Below are 20,844 nucleotides of genomic sequence, written 5' to 3'. Positions count from 1 at the left end.
CTGTGACTGGACAGAGAAGACGAGCTGGAGATTTACCATCTACATTTCTGCAAAGCATTTACTGGAGATGGACTGCAATTAATGCATAAGGATTCTGGTAGACACTAAAAGATTTAAATGGATGACCAACTGAAATCTGTAATTACTTAATCGAAGGGTTTGAATGGGACAGGTCATGTTAGTGAATATGAAAGATCAACCATTCAATTTAATATACTTTGCTAGTGTTTGGTACCACATTTTATGATTTCAAAGCAGATTTGTGGAGGACATCTTGCCTCCAACCAGCAACAATAGGCTGGCACTCGAAACAATTGGGGGTCCTTGATAAACAAGTCTGCTCTGCCACTTCCCACATGAAATTGGAGATTGTCCCATTCCGTAATAAATAAAAGTGGACCGTAATTAGGAGTTGGGAGGAGCTATAATTCTTTTAGCTAGAGTTGGTTACAATTCTCTCTCAAAATCATGTTAAGTCATGGTCTTTTTAAAATTTAATATTAGGATTTAGGAAATCAACTGGGTGATTGTCTAGTTGGTGAATCTCTCTAAATCAAACTGTATGGATTCAAGAGGTCTTAAGTTTGATTCCCACTGGAAGTAATATTTTTGTGGCCATGTGCTCGGTTTTGGCCCAACTTATCTTGTCGTCAGGTGAAAAATTCATATCGCTTGTCCAAAGAACAAGCTTGAGTTTAAGTTCATTTCAAATGTTCAAAGAACAAACTTGTACTGGGTTGCTCTGGGTTACCAAAATGGTTTAAGATTTATGCTTTTTTTTTTCAAAATTTATCATATTCTAATATTATGAACATCAAAATACTCAATAACGCAGGTAGGAGTGAATTATGACGAAGTTTAGCTAAACGAATTGTAGCATCAACCATAATTAGTTTAATAATTTAGAAACCCTCAGGTGTAGTGAACTTGAGTTGAGCTGCCGGTGTGAACATTAAAAGCTTTTCCTAACTAAAATACCATGCAGTACTAACCCCTCTGTCAAAAACTTGACCAGTCCCACATCTATCCTCTGGTTCACGGCCATGATTACAAGACGACGATGAAGCAGCAGCCTAGACAATGAAAGACAACGAAAATAGATTACACTACAAAACACACACGCATATAGGCAGCTATCCTTCTATGTGGTAAAACCCTCAACACAACCAAAATTTGCTCACAAGGGCAAGCCAAGAATGAAGCTCTGAAACAAGCATGAAGTCTCCTTCGTCCTCCTCCAGATCTCCTTCTTCACTCCATCTCTCATCCTCTCTCTTCACCCCGGTAAGTACCACCCACCTTGTTTGTTTCCCGAGGAAAAAAATATATGGGTTCTTCATTTTTTATTTTTCTGTTCTCTTTTGGGCTGTAGATTCAGGAATGTGAAGGAGAGGAAGACGAGCTTAGTGAAACGAAATCGCAATCCAGACCAAGTACTTGTTGTATCGAAAAATCTCCGAGTCTAGGGCACAATATTCCAACACCGTTTCATGAAAAGGAAGGAAAATCCAAGAAAAGACACGAAGAAGAAGATGGGTCGGTCTCCTGCAACAAATGCCGGCCACACTCACGAGAGAAGATTTCAGTGGTTCCGTTGGATAACAACGGCATAAACAAACACTCATTCCCAATCGTTAGTCCCAACACAATTTTCAAGTCCATATTCTCGTCTCTGACAAGAAAAAGCCCCAAATCGACTGATTCAAGGGAAGAGCAATGGAAGATTGCGGTGGCAGAGCTTTCACATAAGCTGATTCAAGCAACAAGAAAGAGAGACGAGGCGGTTCTCGAAGCTTCCAGATTAAAATACTCCGTGACTGAATTAGAGAAGAAATTGAACAAACTTGAAGTCTATTGCTACAGTTTGAAGTCCGGACTCGATGAATGTACTGGAACTTCACCGCATCAGGTTCGGATGGTTAAGGATATTTATCAACGCCGTGTGATTGGTGATAAAGCAATAGAACAGTTTCTGGTCTCTGTCTCCGACGCTAGGTCCTGTGTTCGCTTGTTAAGTCGGTCGCTAACCTTGCAAGCGAGGCATGTAGGAACCAAAGTTTATGAAAAACTATCTGTTCTTCTACAACCTTATGGAATCAAGATTTCTATCTCCAAGAATCCCAGGAGTGTTCTGTTCTATCTAGAGGCTCTGTTGAACAAATGTTTCTTTGAAGAGTTCGAGTCAATCGGGTACCAAAAGAACTCAACAAATCAAATTCTGAACCCAATGGACCGATGTGAAGCGAATTACAATTCGTTCAATGGGTTGAAACGGTTGACATGGGAGGAGGTGTTGAGCAAGGGAACAAGACATTTCGGTGAGGAATTTAGCAGGTTTTGTGACAGGAAAATGAGTGAGATAGTGGCAATGTTGGAGTGGAACAGGGCGTGGCCAGAGCCATTGTTGCAGGCCTTCTTTGGTGCCTCAAAAAGTGTGTGGTTGGTGCACCTTTTGGCTAACTCAGTGCACCCAAGCTTGCCAATCTTTAGGGTGGATAAAGGTATCAGCTTTGATTCGGGTTACATGGAGGACATGGGTGGAGACCGAGCAAGGAAGTTGGTTCCGACTGCGGTTCGAATCATGGTTGCACCTGGGTTCTATGTCTATGGCAATGTGGTCAAGTGCAAGGTGCTTTGCAGGTACCGTAACAACATAAACGATAATGATATTAGCAACAGTAATGATCAGGGTTTGACCCCATCACCTTAATTAAATAGGGTTTAATTCTTTTAAAAAAAGCTATAAGATTTGGATAAAGCCTGTATTTTTAACACTTTGTGCTTTGACTATTATGCGCTATGGTGTTCATTAAGTATTGTGATGGAAAAGCTAAGGAATGTTGGGATTGATGGGTTTTCATGGAAGATAAATAATTGGAATTATCTTGTTTGTTTTGTATTGTTCTTCATCTTTATCTTTTTCTGTCATTGGTATCCTTGGAGATTGGGCTTTTGTGGGCCGAAAGTTGTCCCATATTTGCTCCAGAAAACGCAAAGAAGGGCGAAACAGAAGGCACACGTGAGATGGCTTTCACTGTGACTCATATGTGGATTTTCTACATCTATGGTGATAAATAACCCTGTATTGTTTTTTTTGTCCATGCTCCAAAAACAGAGCTGCAATGTCTCCCTTTCTTTTCTTTTCTTTTCCTTTTTATTTTGTTTTGTTTGGTTTTAGTTGTTTGGTTTCAGGTGGAGAAAGTTCTAAATAATTTGAAGCCTGAACTCCAAATAATTTGATGTTCGCATATCAATGGTTTAGTTCTTCTACCAACCATATTTTGATACATAATACAATCGAGTTTGAGTTTTTGTTTTTACTGACGTTTTCTTAAAAATTGATTACATAAATAACATGGTTTTTTAATTACAATTTGACATAATGCGCTACTAGTAATAACTCAAATCGTAAGTGAGTCGTTGGTTTAACGACAATCACATTACATATAAATGATCACCCACCATTATGTCGTGGGATCAAATCCTATCCCCTCCCCAAATCCTTGTTTCAAAAAAAAGAGTAATAACTCAAATCATAAGATACATACTAATTTGTGCTACTGTGAATAACAAGCAATATTTGCAATTGAATTGAATTGTGCTACTACCAGTAGTGCAGATATTTGCAATTAAATTGAATTGTGCTACTACCAGTAGCGCAAACCTATCTGTATGTTGCGGGATATTTGTAATTGAATTGAATTGTGCTACTATCAGAAGCACAAACCTATATTTGCAATTGAATTGAATTGTGCTACTAACGCAAATAAACCTTGAACGTAATTTGCACTACAAGCAATAATGCATATAGTATTTAAGGCATATTTGCACTATTTCTAATAGCACATTGTGTCAATTTAGTAATAAAAAAAACATATTGTTAGCCTAATAATTTTTTTTTTAAAATGTTAGTAGGCAACAAAACTCAACACAATCCATGATTTGTAGTTTTCGAAGTTCAAATGGACAAGGAAACTGACAAAGGAGTCAGCAGTTGAGAAAATTCGTGCCACAAATAGTTTAGTGAATGAGAAATTTCGTTCTTCTGTTTTTTGCCATGCTCATTCACCAATGTGTCCCGTTGAAGACAATACCAGTTATTCCTATTTTAGTTGAATATTCCAAATAGTCACCTTCCAACTCTTGGCAAATCCTTGCCTGTGTGGTCAATTCACACTCTCAAATGCGGTCCCGGCTTCTCTGAATCTTTGCCATGTCGACCTTTATCAACAGCTCTGAAATGTAAGTTTTGGCGTTGAGTTTGGTATGATCTGTGCTTGTATTTCTGCCCAATGCTCATGCTTATGTTATCCAAATTGAAGCCTAGTGGGATCTGCATTCATCTTCTCCATAAAAAGAGGTCCAAACATGCAGTACCCAATAGAAATGGGTTTCTGGCCCACATAGCATAGAGATGCTTTGTATCTCCATAAAAAGAGCCTTTATGACTATAAAAGGCATTAATAATTGTCAACGAAGAAGTGAAATTTTAGAGCTTTTTTTTAAAAAAATAATAATAACGAAGTCCGTGAAAACAAAAAAAAAAAGGGTTAACATGGAGAGATTTATTTGTCTACACATATCGCCCATCCTCCGAGACAGCATGCCTCATGGGTGGCAAAACTCTATCTAATCCAGATGATCGAATTTATTCAACTCATATTAATTCAAGTTTGAAAATAAGTTATATGTTCGAAATTCGATCCAGACACAAAATTTTTGTATGATTTAAAATCGAGTATGAGTCCAAGCATATAAATTTTGTTTGGTTTACTTATTCGAACCCTAACCTAGATTACGTTATTGTTTGATTTACTTGTCTAAATATAAACCAATCGTGGTTTGGTTTGATCAATTAAATATGTCCGAAATCCAATCCGATTTAAGGTCTGAACATGTAAATATTTCGTAAACACTTGATGTTATCCGATCCGAAACCGATTATGTGCCACCCCTACTTGCCATCATTGTTCATCCAAACAAATTAAAAATTGCACCAACCTTGGCTTATATCTAGACACCACTAATTTGAACTTTTCGTTATCATAATTCAAATTCAGTCATACCAACTTAGGGCCAGTTTTGTTGGGATTTTCAGTTTTTTTTTTATAAAAAATATTGCTGTTTTTCAAAATGTGACCATAATAAACCAAGTGACATTTGTGCTGCGATCCTCTGCCGAATCAAATCGGAACAGAAATATAATTCCAATTTAAAAAATAACAAAAAGTATTCAAGGAAAGGAACGAACGAACGAAAGTGCATAATAGTAACTATACCATACCAGGGCAGACGCGGTCGACGATGACCAAGAGAGGCCCAATCTCCCAAGACTCCGGTCCTCGCTTAAATTTCTTTTTTCTTCTTTTTTTTTTCACTCGAAATTTGATTTTTTCCGGCCAATCATAGTCAACACGTAGAAAACACAAATTCTTCTTCTTATTATTATTATTTCTATAAACCAATTCATCATCTTCATAATCAAGTAATTTGATTGCCCCTTCCAAAGTTCCAATAGAGGAAAGAATTGCCTCTCTCTCTCCGGCACCGGTTCGTCTTTTTGATCTTCTCTTTTTCTTCCTTTACTTTCCTCTTCAGGCGGTTCTCTTCTGTGATCGGTCTCGTATACTCGTATTTGGATCCGTCGATCTGATATCTTGTAGAGGGATTATTCGCCAAGATTCACCATGTCCTCTGATTCTGACTCGTCGTCGTACGGTGGCGACTACAAGAATTTCAGGCAAATCAGCCGTGAAAGTGAGTCGATTCTTTCTCTCTATCCGTCTTTTTTTTTTCGCTGGAAATTAATTACGATTTTCTGTTGTGTTTTTGTTTCGCGTTTCAATTTTCAAACCCGCGACTCGTATTATATTTTATTTCAGTCAGTCGGAACTTTATAACTAAAGCTTTCAAATGTACTTGTGTGAAGTTGTGCGTTAGTTTTGGAGACTAGAGATGAAGTGATTGTTTGTCCTGAAGATCAGGAAATTGTGTAATGCCGGATAGTATTTGAAGAAAACTGAGGTCATCTCAATGTGCAAGAAACTGATTACTAATTTTTATCAGTCCATTCAGGGCGCTTTCAATGTGGCTTTTCTTTTGCTGAAGTAGAGCTGGTTGTTCGAGTGTTCTATTAAGGCCATCATTGCATGGGGTGGTCAATCATGATAAATTTATACACTCTTTTTTTTTCCTCATTGATGGCTATTTACTTGGAATGCCTTACGAATTTTTGTAAATTAGGTTCTAATAGTGTCAACTTCAACTAGTACGAGTGATATAATGATTTTGAGAATTTGACGAAGCTGGTGGCTCTCTGTGAATATTATGGTACCCTACCGATGAGCTTTGTTGGGAATTAAGGAAAACATGAAAATGCAGTTGTTGAATTAATGTTTATTGTACCACCGAATTTTCTCTCTTTCCCATTTATCTTTTTAGGTGATTTGACCAGTGACTGTGATTTTCCTGTTTGGGTTAGAGAAGCCATGAATAAGTAGATTGATCACAAGATGATAAATATATGCTTTGAGTATCTTGGTATAACTGTATTAGCCAATTGTTTGCCATTAGTGAGTAACAACCATATATAGCTACAAACTACCGATGTACCATTCGAAAGATGCAGACTGCTGCCATAAAATTATCTACATGTTGACATATGCTCACGTTGTGGACTTAACCAATCGTTATTCGTTAGTTTTGTCATGAAGTTATGAGTTATGCCATTGGTGAAGATGTATAGGCAGTTGCTGAAAAGACTAGACTAATTCCATCAAGTCTTGGCTTTAGACCTGTTTTTACCTTGAAGATATTTTTGTTTTGGCATACGCTTAACAGCGAATCTATTCATTTCTTTTATATTTGTTTTGGGGAAGTGATTAAATACATCTACCTTTGTCATGCAGCCTGTGAAATGGGAACTTCCCTTACATAGTTGATTAATTTGATCCTAAATCAGTGGAGTTCCCATCTTCAGTATTACATGAAGTTTTTGTTGAATCTAGAAATGTGGCCTGTCCTTGGTAATCTTTGGTTGTTTTGGGAGTCACTTAAAAGTGTAGTCTATAGTTCATTTTGTCTGATATTTTATGGAGTTGTTGGAGATGTGGTCTATATTGCCTAGGGAATAGGGATATTGTGCGGTTCTCTTTCTCTCATATCCAGAACATTCTGACTACTGAATGGGGTTCTATATGTTGAACTATTACATGTTGGAAAAGGAAGAGGATAGAAACATGAAGAATTGATCTGTAGTGATTGATTTTACTGTTGGTCTGTCTGCAAAGTTCAAAGTCTCAAACACTTTGACAAATTGTTGCTCTTTGCAGACGAGAACTGTTGGGTGTATTCTTGGAGAACCATAGGTGGTGATTGCTTGTATTGGTAGAACGCCAGGATAATGATTTTGGTCTTATGGTTATAAGAAATCTTATGCATTGATGATGTTTATGACGGTTTGTTGTAGCGTACTAGACTATCCTCATTGGTATACTAGGATCTGAATGTGTGGATGGGGTTTGGACTGAACATGAAGATGTTTCTGCAGCTGTTAACTTCTCTGCCATTTTTTTTCCGGTTACTTGAGTAGTTTTGGTGTTCCAACACAAATTCATTGTTTAACATGTGAGGTGTGGTTGCTTTAGTGGTCTCCACTTTCTGATATGTGTGTTATATACTTGCTGTAAAATATAGAGTAATTCTGCTGTTCTCTTCCATTTTTTTGTTTTCCAGTTAGTTGCTGTTCTCTTCCATTGTTGTTCTCTCCTTTTAGAGAGTAGCTGCTTGCCTATCTCTCTCCCTCTATTTTTTTTTAATGGTTTGGCATAGGTTTGGTGTTGTATAAGATGATAATCAGTTTTTTCCTTGTCCTAGCTGAAAAATGGACATTGTTTAAAATCATCATTTATTGCTTTTTAGAGCAGTGTAAAATTATGAACTTCGGGGAATAAAAACCCAGAAATTCATGCTGGAATTTTTACCTTGAAATTGAATCATTATCATTCTCTGGTGTTATGTCAAGCACCCGTTTAAAAAAATTTGCGGCCAAAAAAAACCTGTGTCCATTCACCGGCTTTCATGCTTTAACCTTTTTGTATGAGCAAACATTTTGGGACATCTAAAAATTGCTTTCTGGACCAAATAACATGAGAAGATATGATGATTGTAATGATGCAGAGTTGCAGACCTGGATCGTGGTCAAAGATATCAAAAATTCAAGAAATTAAATTAACTAGATGTAAGAATGTACTTAGTTCAGTTGTGTCCTCTATCACTGCCTGGTGAAGTTCAGATGGTTTTTGGTTATCTAGCAATACATCTTTCCTTTTTCCTTGTTTTCCCAGTTCCCCACAAGAAAAAAAGAAGAAGAAATAATGGTGGAGGTGTTTTCTTATCCATTTATTACTCATTTATATCTTAGGGGCATGTAAAATTATGATGTTATCTTATATTGGTTAATTATTACTCTTTCTTTGTTTTATGTAATAAAAAGCTAGGCATGGCCAGCCATGTTCTTTATCAGTTTCTGTCTAATTGGTCTGATTTATTTTTCTATGTAATATGGATGGAACTTCAGGATTATTGCACGAAATGCTTCGATCTGCCAAAACCGGAGACTCAAAGTCAACCTGGAAGGTATTTAGTGGCAGTTGTTGAAGCTCAATTGCTTTTTAAATTTGCTATTTTTCTTGAATTTATGATTAAAATTATTTATATAAACTTGGAATTGGAAACAAGAAAGATAGGGTTTTGAATAAATAAGAATCATATTCAGTTTGTCCTGGATGCATAGTAATTTTTGCCAGAAAAAAGAAGTAAATTTCTGGAAATTATGCCTGAAATTCCTTGGCGTAATGATTGCACCTTACAATCTCAAGCTTATTATTCTGATGAAGTTTACTTACTTATTCATTCATAATGCACTAGGTTTTGTTTGTATCTCTTGATATCTTATTTATTCCCATCCTTCAAAGTTTTTCCTGTGATTTTAATCCTGTATGTATTGATTTGCACATCAGAAATGAACAAGGTTGAAAGGATTGACCTAGCATAATGACTAGCAAAGATTAACAATTAAACAAGTAATTAATTGGACAACTTCTAAAAATCAAAATTTCAAAGTACACTGTCCAAAATACTTTTATCTTTTTGAAAATTAGGAAAAGTTAAAAGAAAGTGTGAGAAACAATAAATTTAACTTAAATAAATATAGTACTACCGCTATTGAATGGTCCCCATAAGTTCTGACTAAGAGAAGTTAATTTTAGACCATGAAACATATTCTATGCACTAAGAGGAAAAAGTTGGAACCTTATCATTTTTAGGTTATGATGCTTAAAAAATTCTTGACTTATGAATTTCTTACTGATTTGGAAATTTTGAACATTTGTTATAACTTATACCTAATTGACTACTCATATATTCCTTTTGGAAGAACACAAAATAAGACTTATTCACTTAAATATTGTTGTAAATGAATTTGTAACTGGCTTGTTTATATATAGAAGTCTCAGTTTGCTCCCTGTGTAGTGCATAATAAAGCTAGTATATACTTTTAATTATGTTATTTGTAATTTTCCATTTAGGTATAATATCTGTTAATGCTTCGCTTGGTTACTTTAGTTATTTTGATATTGTCTCTAATTTTGCGGGTCTTTGAATTTCTTACGCATAGGTACTCATCATGGACAAACTCACTGTTAAGATAATGTCTTACTCGTGCAAGATGGCTGACATCACGCAGGAAGGAGTTTCATGTAAGAATTAAATTTACATTTTATGGAACTTAGGGTATTTTTTTTTCCTTTCTAAAATCAGTTTTCAGGAATAGTTTTCGAGGGTGATATTTACAAATAGTTTTGAGCGAAAGAAAAATAGATATTTGTTTTTGTTGTCTAAGAATAATTGAGGTTTTTTTCTGTGTTTCCTACAAAGAAAAATATACAAAATATACAAAAAGTGTTTCTTTTTCTTTGTATTTTGGGTTTCTGAACATGTGGCCTTGTGGTAGACGTTCAAGGGTGCAATTTAGATGCCACATGTTCAATTCTTGGTAACAGCCTTCCGACATATTATGTGTGGGTAAGGCTGCGTACATCCTGTCTGTCCCTGAGACCCTTGTGCACGGTAGTTGTTTAACCTTTAAATTTTTGGTTTTCTGAAAGCAACAAAAAAGTTTTTAGGGGAAAATTTATTAGTACTTATAACCAAACATGTTTTAGGAGGTAATTGATTAGTACTTATAACCAAACATGTTTTTATGTTTTCTTGTTTCCACAATACTAAAATTAAGTCTATAAAACACATGCAAAACTTACCCTGAGGGCTTGTTTGGAGGCTTTGTTGTAATTTTCCTGGTGCTTTTGGGAACATAATTTATACATTTTTTCCCTGTGATTAAACTTTTTTGTCGCTTTCTTGCTTATTTTCTAGAGCATGTTGTTGCAATGGCATTTGGTTTCCTTGAAAATAGGCTGTTTTAAGAACAACTTTGTGTTTCCAGTACCATATAACTGTTCATTAAATTTTAGATAAGTAGGTTTGAGTATTTGAGAATTTTCCGTTTTGGAGTTTACCCATGATGTGCCTTATTAGCAGAATAGAGTTTGCAGGCATGAGATTGGTGGTGAGTTTGATGGTCGCCATTATATATCATCATTCACAGAAACAGATTTTAAATGGCCACAGATTTAGTTGGTGTATGAAATTCTTTGACAGTTTACTTGTGTGAGTATTGGATTCCCAAAGTGGTGTTCAAATGGCTTTGATTTTGAGTTGTCCATTTGGTCCTTGTGGCGTCTTGTTATAAAGCAATTGTGCCTTTTTGTTGCCTTGCCATGGAAAGTTGGTGCTGTTGGTCTATTTCTGTATAATGATAGTTGTACCCTGGGTTCTGCTTGTAAGACAATTGTCCTGTATTTGAGAATGTCATAAAATACCGAGGTATATTGCTCGGCGGTCTTGTCTAACTCTGCTTTAGTGGTAATGAGGCAGTTATAGGTGAGCATCATTGAGGGTGTAGGTGTACATTTAAGCAAATATTTATTTCAGTCAGCAAAGTAAGTCCTAGTCTAGGACTCTAGATGAAGACAAATCTTTATTACTGTAAAGAACAATTTTTGTAGTTGTCAACTACGTGAACTTGTATCTATTTTTAGCGTCACCAGTTCTGTGGTATCATCACTATCAATATCACCATGGTCGCCATGTATCCATCAAGTGCGATGCAGGGATCATATCCATTTTTAAAGTTTAAAGTTAGAGAGTGATTTTTAAAAATTAGGGAAAACATTAAGAAACAGAGTTGCCTCCAGCCAAATTTAGGTATAACCTATATCAAATAAAAGATTTTGGTGTTTGGGACTTCAAAAACCAAATGTTCTTTATAGGTGAAAATTTTGTTCTGTATGCCTTTTGAATACCAAAATGGAGAAAGAATCGTCTATTGTGTGTGGTGTTTTAGAAAAAACTCAAAAAATTTCATTCCAATTCTTGTTCCTATACATAAACTTCCTGATGGGAAATTTGTTTGGGTTATTACTTATTAGCAGTCTGGGTTTTGGTTTTGTTGATGTGACAATGGAAAAGCTTTGGTATAGCATATTTAGTTTTAAATTTGACTTTTTGGTTCTGTATTTTTATTTTATTTTATTTTGTTTGGGTTATTACTTATTTAGCAGTCTGGGTTTTGGTTTTGTTGATGTGACAATGGAAAAGCTTTGGTATAGCATATTTTAGTTTTAAATTTGACTTTTTGGTTCTGTATCTTTATTTATTTATTTATTATTCTGCAGTGGTAGAAGATATATACAGACGAAGGCAGCCATTGCCCTCTATGGATGCTATATACTTCATTCAACCATCGAAAGAGAAGTACTATATTTCCTTATTTTGACTCTTATTTTACTAGTGCTTCTAAGTACAGAATATAAGAGAGAGAGAGAACTATCTTTTGTTTTCTTTCGCAGTGTTTTCATTTTAATGTTAGTTTTATACATTGCTTGTTTTATTTTAATAATGAGTTTTTTTTTGCAGTGTTATCATGTTCATGTCGGACATGGCTGGAAAGTCACATTTATATAAGAAGTACGTGATAGATTCTTTAAACTTTAGTTGTTACCTCCTAGTGGTTCTGATTTATTTAATCATTGGTTGTGTGAAGGGCATTTGTTTTCTTTAGTTCACCGATTTCAAGGGAGTTGGTTGCTCATATCAGGAAGGATGCAAGTGTTTTACCTCGGATAGGTGCATTGAGAGAGGTTACAGATTTTTCTTCTTCTTTCTTTTATCTTGTTTAGAACAAAATTGCTTTTTTCTACAAGTTGTTTTCTATCTCCATGATTTGCGAGAATTTTTTTAATTGGTAATAATTTTTTTCTTCTTTGGCTCTGCAGATGAATTTAGAGTATTTTGCTATAGACAGCCAGGTATTTGATTCTGCTTAGCTAGTTCTTTGTTGCATACATATTACTTATGATCGGAGTTCATAAAATTTATTTTGAGATCTGTGATTAATCATGTTATAATTAATTTTTTTACACAAGTAATTTATACTTGGGAAATTCGTACGCAAAAGTAGGGTGAGCATTATGTATTCAGTGCAGAAGCGAATGAACCACATTCTTTTTGGTCCTAATCTAAGAGTACCGAGCCGAAATGAAATCAATGTAAAGAACCGAGCCACACCAAACCGAAACATTTTGGTTCCGTTTTCAATTTGTGCCATATCATGCGCAGTATTTCCAAATTTTCTTACCTTTTTGTTGTGGGCCTACAACTTTAATGCTTAGTGTTGGTGAGTTAGTGACTTGGTGATGGGCTAGGCTCTAAAATAGTTATGAGCCTAGCTAGGCTCTAAAATAGTTATGAGCCTATGTATTATTCTATGAAAAATTGCTAGCTCATATTATAATTATTAAAGCTATATATATACGTATTATTTATTTAAATTTATACATAAAAAAGAAACCAAACTGTATACGGAATTTTTTTTTATTTAAAAACCATACCAAACCAAAAATATATAAAGACTGAACCATATTAAATAGGTTCAGTTCGGTTTTTTGGTTCCTGTTCAATTTTGCTCACCCCTACCTCTTACCCTGGCATCCTAATTGTTCTGATGTTTTCATTCCATTTTCCTATATTTTAATGTTTCCCCTATCATCTACTGCTTTTATTTTTGATGTATCATTGTTTTCATTGTTTCTGTCAACTTTGATTTCCTCCATACAGGGTTTTGTTACTGATAATGATAGGGCTTTAGAAGAGCTTTTTGGGGATGAGGAGAATCCTCGGAAAGGCGCTGCATGCTTGAATGTGATGGCTACACGCATTGCTACAGTTTTTGCTTCATTAAGGGTATACCATTTTTTTGACAATTAATTTAATATATTTTATAATATCTGAGGAATTTCTATCTTTTAACTTTTAGGAATTTCCTTCTGTTCGCTACCGGGCTGCCAAGTCTCTTGATCCTACCACGATGACAACTTTCCGTGATCTGATTCCTACTAAGCTTGCTGCTGGAGTTTGGAACTGTTTGATGCAATATAAGAAAATTCCTGATTTCCCTCAGACAGAAACATGTGATCTGCTCATCCTTGACAGATCCGTTGATCAGGTCTGGGAAATAAAAATGTTGGCTATAAATGTTTGATATGTTTACCGCACAACTTGTTGTTTCTCATGTTTGTGATCGGCCTGCTTGTTTTGCATTTCTAGATTGCTCCAATTATTCATGAGTGGACATATGATGCCATGTGTCGTGATTTACTGAACATGGAAGGAAATAAATATGTGCATGAGGTAAGGACAACTAGTGGAAGTTTTTTTTGTGCTCTACTGTTGAATTATTTCCGTTCTAAATATGTTAGAGGAATTGTGGTCTTTAGGTTCCTGGTAAAGCAGGTGGACCCCCTGAGAAAAAAGAAGTTCTTTTGGAGGAACATGATCCAATTTGGCTTGAGCTTCGACATGCTCATATAGCATATGTATGTTTGCTGTCCGCTCTTAAATACGTCGTCAAACACATGCATACATTTTGTTATATATGTTATGGACAAAGTGTCTGCTATTTAATCCATGGCTACCTCATCAGGCTAGTGAACGATTGCATGAGAAGATGACCACCTTCATTACGAAGAACAAAGCTGCCCAAATACAGCATGGCCCAAGGTTTGAATTTGTGCTTCTTGTCATGGAACATTAGAAGATATCAACGCTGTAGTTTTTAATAATGAATGATTATCATATGCTCTAATTGATGGAAATCTTTTAAAGCTGATTATATGACTTAAATTAGTTATTTCCTAAACCCTAAATCCTAAATTTTACTTGGAAAACCTTCGACCCTAATTACAGGTAAAATTTAGTGTTTAGGATTTAGCAATACCAAGTTTAAATCATTGATCAGAGTCAAGAGTTCATGGTTTGGGTTTTTGCTTTTAAATTTTAGGGTTAATGGTCTATGGCATAGGTCTGGGGTTTAAGGTAGGATTTAGGGCAGTACCCAAGTTCGATGCCCCACTCCCACTTACCTACCAAAAAAAAGGTTTGAGGTAGGATTTAGGGTTTTTAGTGAGAGATTTTGGGTTTTGGGACGAGGGTTCAGGGTTTACTGTTTACCCTATGCGCTTGAGCCTAAACCCTAAATTCTACCCTAGCTCATAGGTTTACAATCAAAACCCTGAACTATGGGCCCTTATCCCTAATTCCTAGATCCTAAATCTTTACTCTAGGCCCTAAACACTACATTGTACTTGTAAAACCCTAAACCTTTGCATCCTGGACCCTAAACCATATTCCTACATCCTAAATTTTAGTATTTACATGAAAAAGACTAGACCCTAGACTCCAAACCCTAAAGACCAAGTTCTTCCACAAACTTGAAATCCATATACTTTAGAACTTAAACACTAAATTCTACTCTAAACTTTCTACCCTAGACTCTAAACCTTTTTCTCCACCTTTTTGTCCAATTTGAAAGAGGATTAAATTTTACAGTTGGGAGCTAGATTCGCTCGTTTAGCCTTAATAGTTTCAATGCATGAGAAATTGTATATCACAAAGAATAAAATATAAAGAAGCAAGAAAGGGTGGTTTAACATAATAATTATTTCCAAATTTAGATATTCTGAATGAGCCAAGCCAAATTGGGTTCTCTGTTAGGTTCTGGCTTGCCAATGGAAAAATTGATGGAGCTTCTCTTCGAGCTTTAATAATCTCTTAAAATGCCTTTCAAGTTTGAAGCTCTTGTTTATTTACAAGGACCTCAAACTCATTCACAGGCTCTTTAACAAGTTTGTCCCTGATATTGGTTATGATTGAGCTTGTGTACACGCTCATTCACTTTTTTTGTTTTTTGAGCCCATCCAAATTAAGTTTATGAACTCTAAAATGAGTTTGCTTCCCCCTCCAACAGAAGAAAGAGAACTTAAAAGATTATTTCATTATATAGCTTAGTTTTCATGGGTATAAATGAGCATGTTCATTGTCATGGCACAATACTGTTCATGAACACGTAGTCTAGTGTATTTAAATTTAATGCATAATAATCGTGCTTGTTCATAAAGACGTGTACTAGCTCCATGATGGAGTATTCAAGCTTGTTGATAAACATTGTACAAGTCTCTTCAGGAACAACTAGATGAGCTTATACACGAATGGTAAAAGTGTTGAGCTCAAATTTGTTTAAGCTCTGCTCATGAATAATTAGATGATGTGAATTGTCTCAACCCAAAAAGTTAACTTATTGGGTTGAATGGAAAATTAACTAATCTTAACATGGTATTGGAGCGGGAGGTCTTAGGTTCAAACCTTAGTTTCGGCAATTTAAACTCCCATTAGTTGTTGTCCCAAGTATGGGCCTTTGTGTGTGTTTGTTTGTGACTTTGTGTCCCAAGTGAGGGCCTTGTTTGAGAGTAACCCTAGTGTTGGGCCTCGTTTGTTGTGCACGTGTTGGACCGTCGAATCGTCCAGCCCACATGTGAGGGGGAGTGTTAGAATATATATAAATGATGTGAAATGTCCTAACTCAACAAGTTAATTTATTGGGTTGAATGACAAAGTAACTAATCTTAACAACCTTATTGTTGAGCATAAATGAGCCCTGATCGAGTTCATTCACAGGTTGTATACCGGAATCATCCGCTTATTTTCCGCCCTCATGTCCTATGATCTTGGTTGTCAAAAACATAAAATAAAAATAAAAATAATTAGTTATGATATAGGACTACTTTTTCTTGTATTTAATTAGCTTTTCTACTTTACATTTTTCATTTGTTGGGATGAAGAATGACTAATTTTTGGTGGAGAGAACATTGCTACAGAAATATTCTGCTGACTGACAGTCAAAGAAAAATGCAAAATGGGTGCAAGTTTGTTGTCAGTATTAATTTGTGTCCATGTTAGCAATATTTTAAGGGCACAGCTCTTGTTCCTCACTCTTTAGGGTGTGGTGAAACTTGCACTTCATTAATATTTCAAATTTTCAAAATAAATCCTAGGACTTCGGTTGGTGGGAACCTCACACCCTTTTATCACTTTTGTGTATGCATTTAGTTGTTTCACGGCTTCCTTCGGGCTGTTATGGATTTCTTATTATACGTAGTACATGGGGGCAAACTAGTAGAATTAGGATTATTAAGAGAATTTGCTAGCATGTGATGTGCTTTCTATTGTGTGAAGTGTGATTCAATTTTCCTTTGGTTTGGTGCCGAGGAATCGTAGGTGTGATGCTTAGGCTCTTTATCTTTTCTTTACTTCTCTAATCTCTCTGCAATTTCAGATTTGTTTCTACTGTTTTAAAGCCCTAATTGCAAGTTGTTTCAAGCCCGAATCATCCAAAACCTGTGATTTAACCCTGATTGTCTAAAATCCCTCACAAGAACTCTTAAATACGAGGTTAGCGAAAGCTGTTGTACGTCAGTAGTATTTTTTTCCTAATGATTGACGCAGAGAACTTCAATTTCTAGTATTTGTTTCTGTTGATAGCACAGACCTTCTACCATCAGATTCTCTTGTTATTTCTATCCAATGCTGGACTTGATTTTAACACAATTGGAATTTAATACTCATGCTCATTTCTTTACCTCTAATGTCGTAACTCTCCCATTGTATAGAGATGGTGGTCAACTTTCTACGCGAGAGCTGCAGAAGATGGTTCAAGCATTACCACAGTACAGTGAACAAATTGATAAACTATCCCTCCATGTAGAGGTTGGTCTATTATTCATCATTGAAGCCTGTATCTCAAACAATGCCGTGATCTATTATTCATCCTTTTTTATATTTTTTTTATTATGCAAGATGACCTGATCCATTCCCCTCCCTCTCCTAGAGGGGAAAGAAAAGAGAAAAAGGAAAAAACAAGCACGGTTTCAATTAGTTTGACCTAGTTCTGTAACATGCTGAAGAACTGTGGCATACATGTTCCAATTTTATTTTATTTTTTGGGTGGGAACTTGCCTCATGGACCTTGTTCACCTTCCCAATTGATCCTCTGCTTATGCTGTGGATGTGTTTTCTCATCTTTACCTCTGTTAATGATACATCCGATTCTTGATCTTCCTGCCTCCTTTAGATTTAAGCTACTTCGTTACCTATGCTCACTATTATGTAATTGGCCTTATGCTTGGTTGTATATTTAGATCTTCTGACAAATACAATGCTCTCTAAATGCTCTTTTTCATATGTAGATGCTGCTTTACTCTAAGCTAGCTGCTCCAGTTGCTCACTTGATATGTTGTGCTTAAGACATGATCCAATGTACCATTTGGTCACTTTTTGTTTATCATATTAACTTGAAATGGAGCTCTAGATATTGTCCAATTATGTTGTGATACAGATTAGATCTTGTGGATGCAGATTGCTGGAAAGATCAATACAATTATCAAGGACTTGGGGCTTCGAGAAATCGGGCAAATTGAGCAGGACCTGGTTTTTGGAGATGCAGGAATGAAGGACGTTATTAAATTTTTTACCTCAAAAGAAGTAAGACCCTTCAGTACTTTAGATGGGTGTATCACAAATTCTCTGTATTTTTTTTTATAGTTAAGAGTACCTTCCCTTTGCAGGATGTGACCCGTGAAAATAAGTTGCGCCTATTGATGATACTTGCAGCAATTTACCCTGAGAAGTTTGAGGGTGAAAAGGGTCTCAACTTGATGAAGGTTGGGCTCCATCTTTTTTCACCTTCTTATTGGCAATATCTTGTCCTTTAGTGCTGTTAATCACAGATTATATGGTTAATATTGCAATTCTAGCTTTGGTATTTCAATAAAAAAGGGTATGCATGCCAGTTTTTAACGTACTTTATTTGAACTCCTTCCAGTTAGCGAAACTACCACCTGATGACATGAATGCAGTAAATAATATGAGGTTGCTTGGACCAGCACCAGATACCAAAAAAAGTTCCACTGGAGCTTTCTCTCTGAAGTTTGATATTCATAAAGTAAGCATTTTTGTGTTGAAACGATGCTCTGATTCATGAATTCATATTTCTAACAACTCTCTCTCTCTCTCTCTCTCCATTTAACCTCCAGAAAAAGCGTGCAACTAGGAAAGAACGTACTGGTGAAGAAGAAACATGGCAATTATCACGTTTTTATCCTATTATAGAGGTACTTCTAAAGTTAGTGCCGTTTCTAATGGAATGAAATCTGCTATGTTGATTCGACTCTTAAGTGGAACTGTTTGTATTACATTTGCTGTTGAAAAAATTTGAAGCTGTTGTTAGTATGTGCTTGTGTGTTGGCATGTGTGTGCATCTGTCTCGAAGTTGCTACATTTTATTCTGACACACAGTTTAGATGCACCATATATGTGCCTCTATTCTAATAACGCTTGTCTTTCCATCTAAATAGCTTTTGGTTAATGTAGATTTGCTTCCATCTCCAAAAACCTTTCTTTGGCTTTTCAATTATATATTGATAAGGTGGAAAGTTTGACTCTTGGTTCAGCTAAGTTAGCAGGGATGGCTGTCTGCTTTGTAACTTCTATTGCAATTGGTACTCTTTAACATTTTTTCCGGTTATGAATAATATTATTTAATTAGTGGCAAATCTGGGCCAGTCATTTGAATAATTAAATGAGAAATGATTGAATGAAAAATCCACACACCTCTGTAAAGATTTACCACAAGGTGCTTCTTTTAAGTTTTTAACTCTCCGGTCCCATATATGTTCTCTGTATGTGAAATTTAGTTGTAATAATTGTAGGAACAGCAAGGAAAGCTGGAATGTTACAGTTGCCACTTGACAAATCGTTTCAAAAGTATGGAAGTCTTCTAATTTAATTGTTACCGTGTTAAAGGTAGCTGACAACATGGTACAAAAGATTTAACTATGGTTAGCTGGTAAAGGAAGATTGTGTCGAGTCAATTTTGTGGATTTTCGATAAAACTTGCCAATTTTGTGGATTTTCGATAAAACTTGCCGCAGAGGTTTGGCATGACTATTAAGTTTTGTGACTCTGATGCATGTTGTGATTTGATAGAAATTTAACTAATTGTTTGCTACTTTATTAGTCTCGACACGCCAATTATATTCAAACCTAGTATTTCTCATGTTTCAGGACCTCATTGAAAAACTAAGCAAGAGAGAGTTATCAAAGGAGGATTATCCATGCATGAATGACCCCAGTCCAACTTTTCATGGAACATCGCAACCTGCATCAGTACATCAAGCACCAGTGGCTCAGTCAATGAGATCAAGACGGACACCAACATGGGCTCGACCTCGAAACTCTGATGATGGTTATTCAAGGTATTTATCACTCTTGCGTTGCATGGTCACATCGGTTTTAGTAATCCACTTTGTGTTATAACCATTAACTCTGAATGGTTTAAGTAATCCACTTTGTCTTATGACCATTAACTCTGTCCAGTCCTCAGTTAATACAGTGCCCTTGCTGCATGGTTAACATAGTTTACTCCTATCAAGTGGCTATCTTATCACATGGATTGTCAGAATTCCAGACTGATGCATCTATACTTTTGTTGTCTTTTTTCTGCTTCCCTACAGTGATTCGATACTAAGACACGCATCTAGTGATTTCAAGAAGATGGGTAAACGTATTTTTGTGTTCATTGTTGGTGGAGCCACTAGATCTGAGGTATGAAAATTTATATGTAGGTTGTGATGCTTGCCTTCCGTGGCCGTTTGTGGATCTTACTAACCTTGCTCGCTTTTTTCTTTCCATTTCAGCTTAGGGTTTGTCACAAGCTTACGTCTAAGCTTAATAGGGAAGTAATTCTAGGCTCATCCAGTCTGGATGATCCTCCGCAATTCATTACGGTAATAAGGCTTCTCCACAACTTTTCATCAAATCTTGCTTTCTAACATCCAAAAGCCTTGACTATTTTCTTGATTAAAATGCAGAAATTGAAGCTATTGACAGCAAATGAACTCTCATTGGATGATCTCGAGATCTAGAAGTGTTGGGATTGGCAGGGAAATTCTCACTCTTTCAGTCTTCCTCTCCTATTTGTATTCATAGATAAAGTACATCCATTTTTTGAATGTGTAGATGTGCCAACTAATATTTCTTGGTGGTCACCATCTGGCCGAGTCCATCTGAGCATTTTTGCTTAATTCAGGCCGTTGCTTTTCTGTTTGCATTGTAATACTGGATCCACTGAGCAATTCATGCTGTGTATAATATTACTTGAATAGAACAGAAATAAGTGGAATTTTTTTTTATTTTTTTATTTTCGAAGTCTGGGTCCTGCCATGCTTCTGCCTCATTTGGACAGAGGTAATTGGATAAGGGCTCCTAATACCTCAAGTTGAAGGCTGGGAACTGCCTCACTGGGGTAATGGTAATGTTTTTAATTTGTATCAA

General features: G+C 35.9%; 2 protein-coding genes across 2 annotated transcripts; both read left to right on the top strand.

Moving 5' to 3' along the window:
- Nucleotides 1–940: 940 nt before the first annotated feature.
- On the top strand, nucleotides 941–2,901 carry LOC119986756 (IRK-interacting protein-like). Its single transcript, XM_038831435.1, has 2 exons — nucleotides 941–1,284; nucleotides 1,373–2,901. Exons 1-2 carry the CDS (start codon nucleotides 1,216–1,218, stop codon nucleotides 2,708–2,710), a joined length of 1,407 nt encoding a protein of 468 aa, XP_038687363.1. The 5' UTR covers nucleotides 941–1,215; the 3' UTR covers nucleotides 2,711–2,901.
- A 2,389-nt stretch (nucleotides 2,902–5,290) lies between these two features.
- Nucleotides 5,291–20,710, top strand: LOC119987128 (SNARE-interacting protein KEULE). Its single transcript, XM_038831919.1, has 21 exons — nucleotides 5,291–5,757; nucleotides 8,579–8,637; nucleotides 9,677–9,758; nucleotides 11,796–11,874; nucleotides 12,037–12,087; nucleotides 12,164–12,260; nucleotides 12,396–12,428; nucleotides 13,237–13,362; nucleotides 13,436–13,624; nucleotides 13,726–13,809; nucleotides 13,896–13,994; nucleotides 14,102–14,178; nucleotides 17,124–17,220; nucleotides 17,869–17,994; nucleotides 18,078–18,173; nucleotides 18,335–18,454; nucleotides 18,546–18,623; nucleotides 19,576–19,766; nucleotides 20,025–20,115; nucleotides 20,208–20,297; nucleotides 20,382–20,710. Exons 1-21 carry the CDS (start codon nucleotides 5,688–5,690, stop codon nucleotides 20,433–20,435), a joined length of 1,989 nt encoding a protein of 662 aa, XP_038687847.1. The 5' UTR covers nucleotides 5,291–5,687; the 3' UTR covers nucleotides 20,436–20,710.
- The last annotated feature ends 134 nt before the right edge of the window (nucleotides 20,711–20,844 follow it).

The sequence above is a fragment of the Tripterygium wilfordii genome, chromosome 20, assembly GCF_013401445.1.
Source record: "Tripterygium wilfordii isolate XIE 37 chromosome 20, ASM1340144v1, whole genome shotgun sequence".
NCBI lineage: Eukaryota > Viridiplantae > Streptophyta > Magnoliopsida > Celastrales > Celastraceae > Tripterygium > Tripterygium wilfordii.
This window is presented reverse-complemented; position numbering and strand designations above follow the sequence as displayed.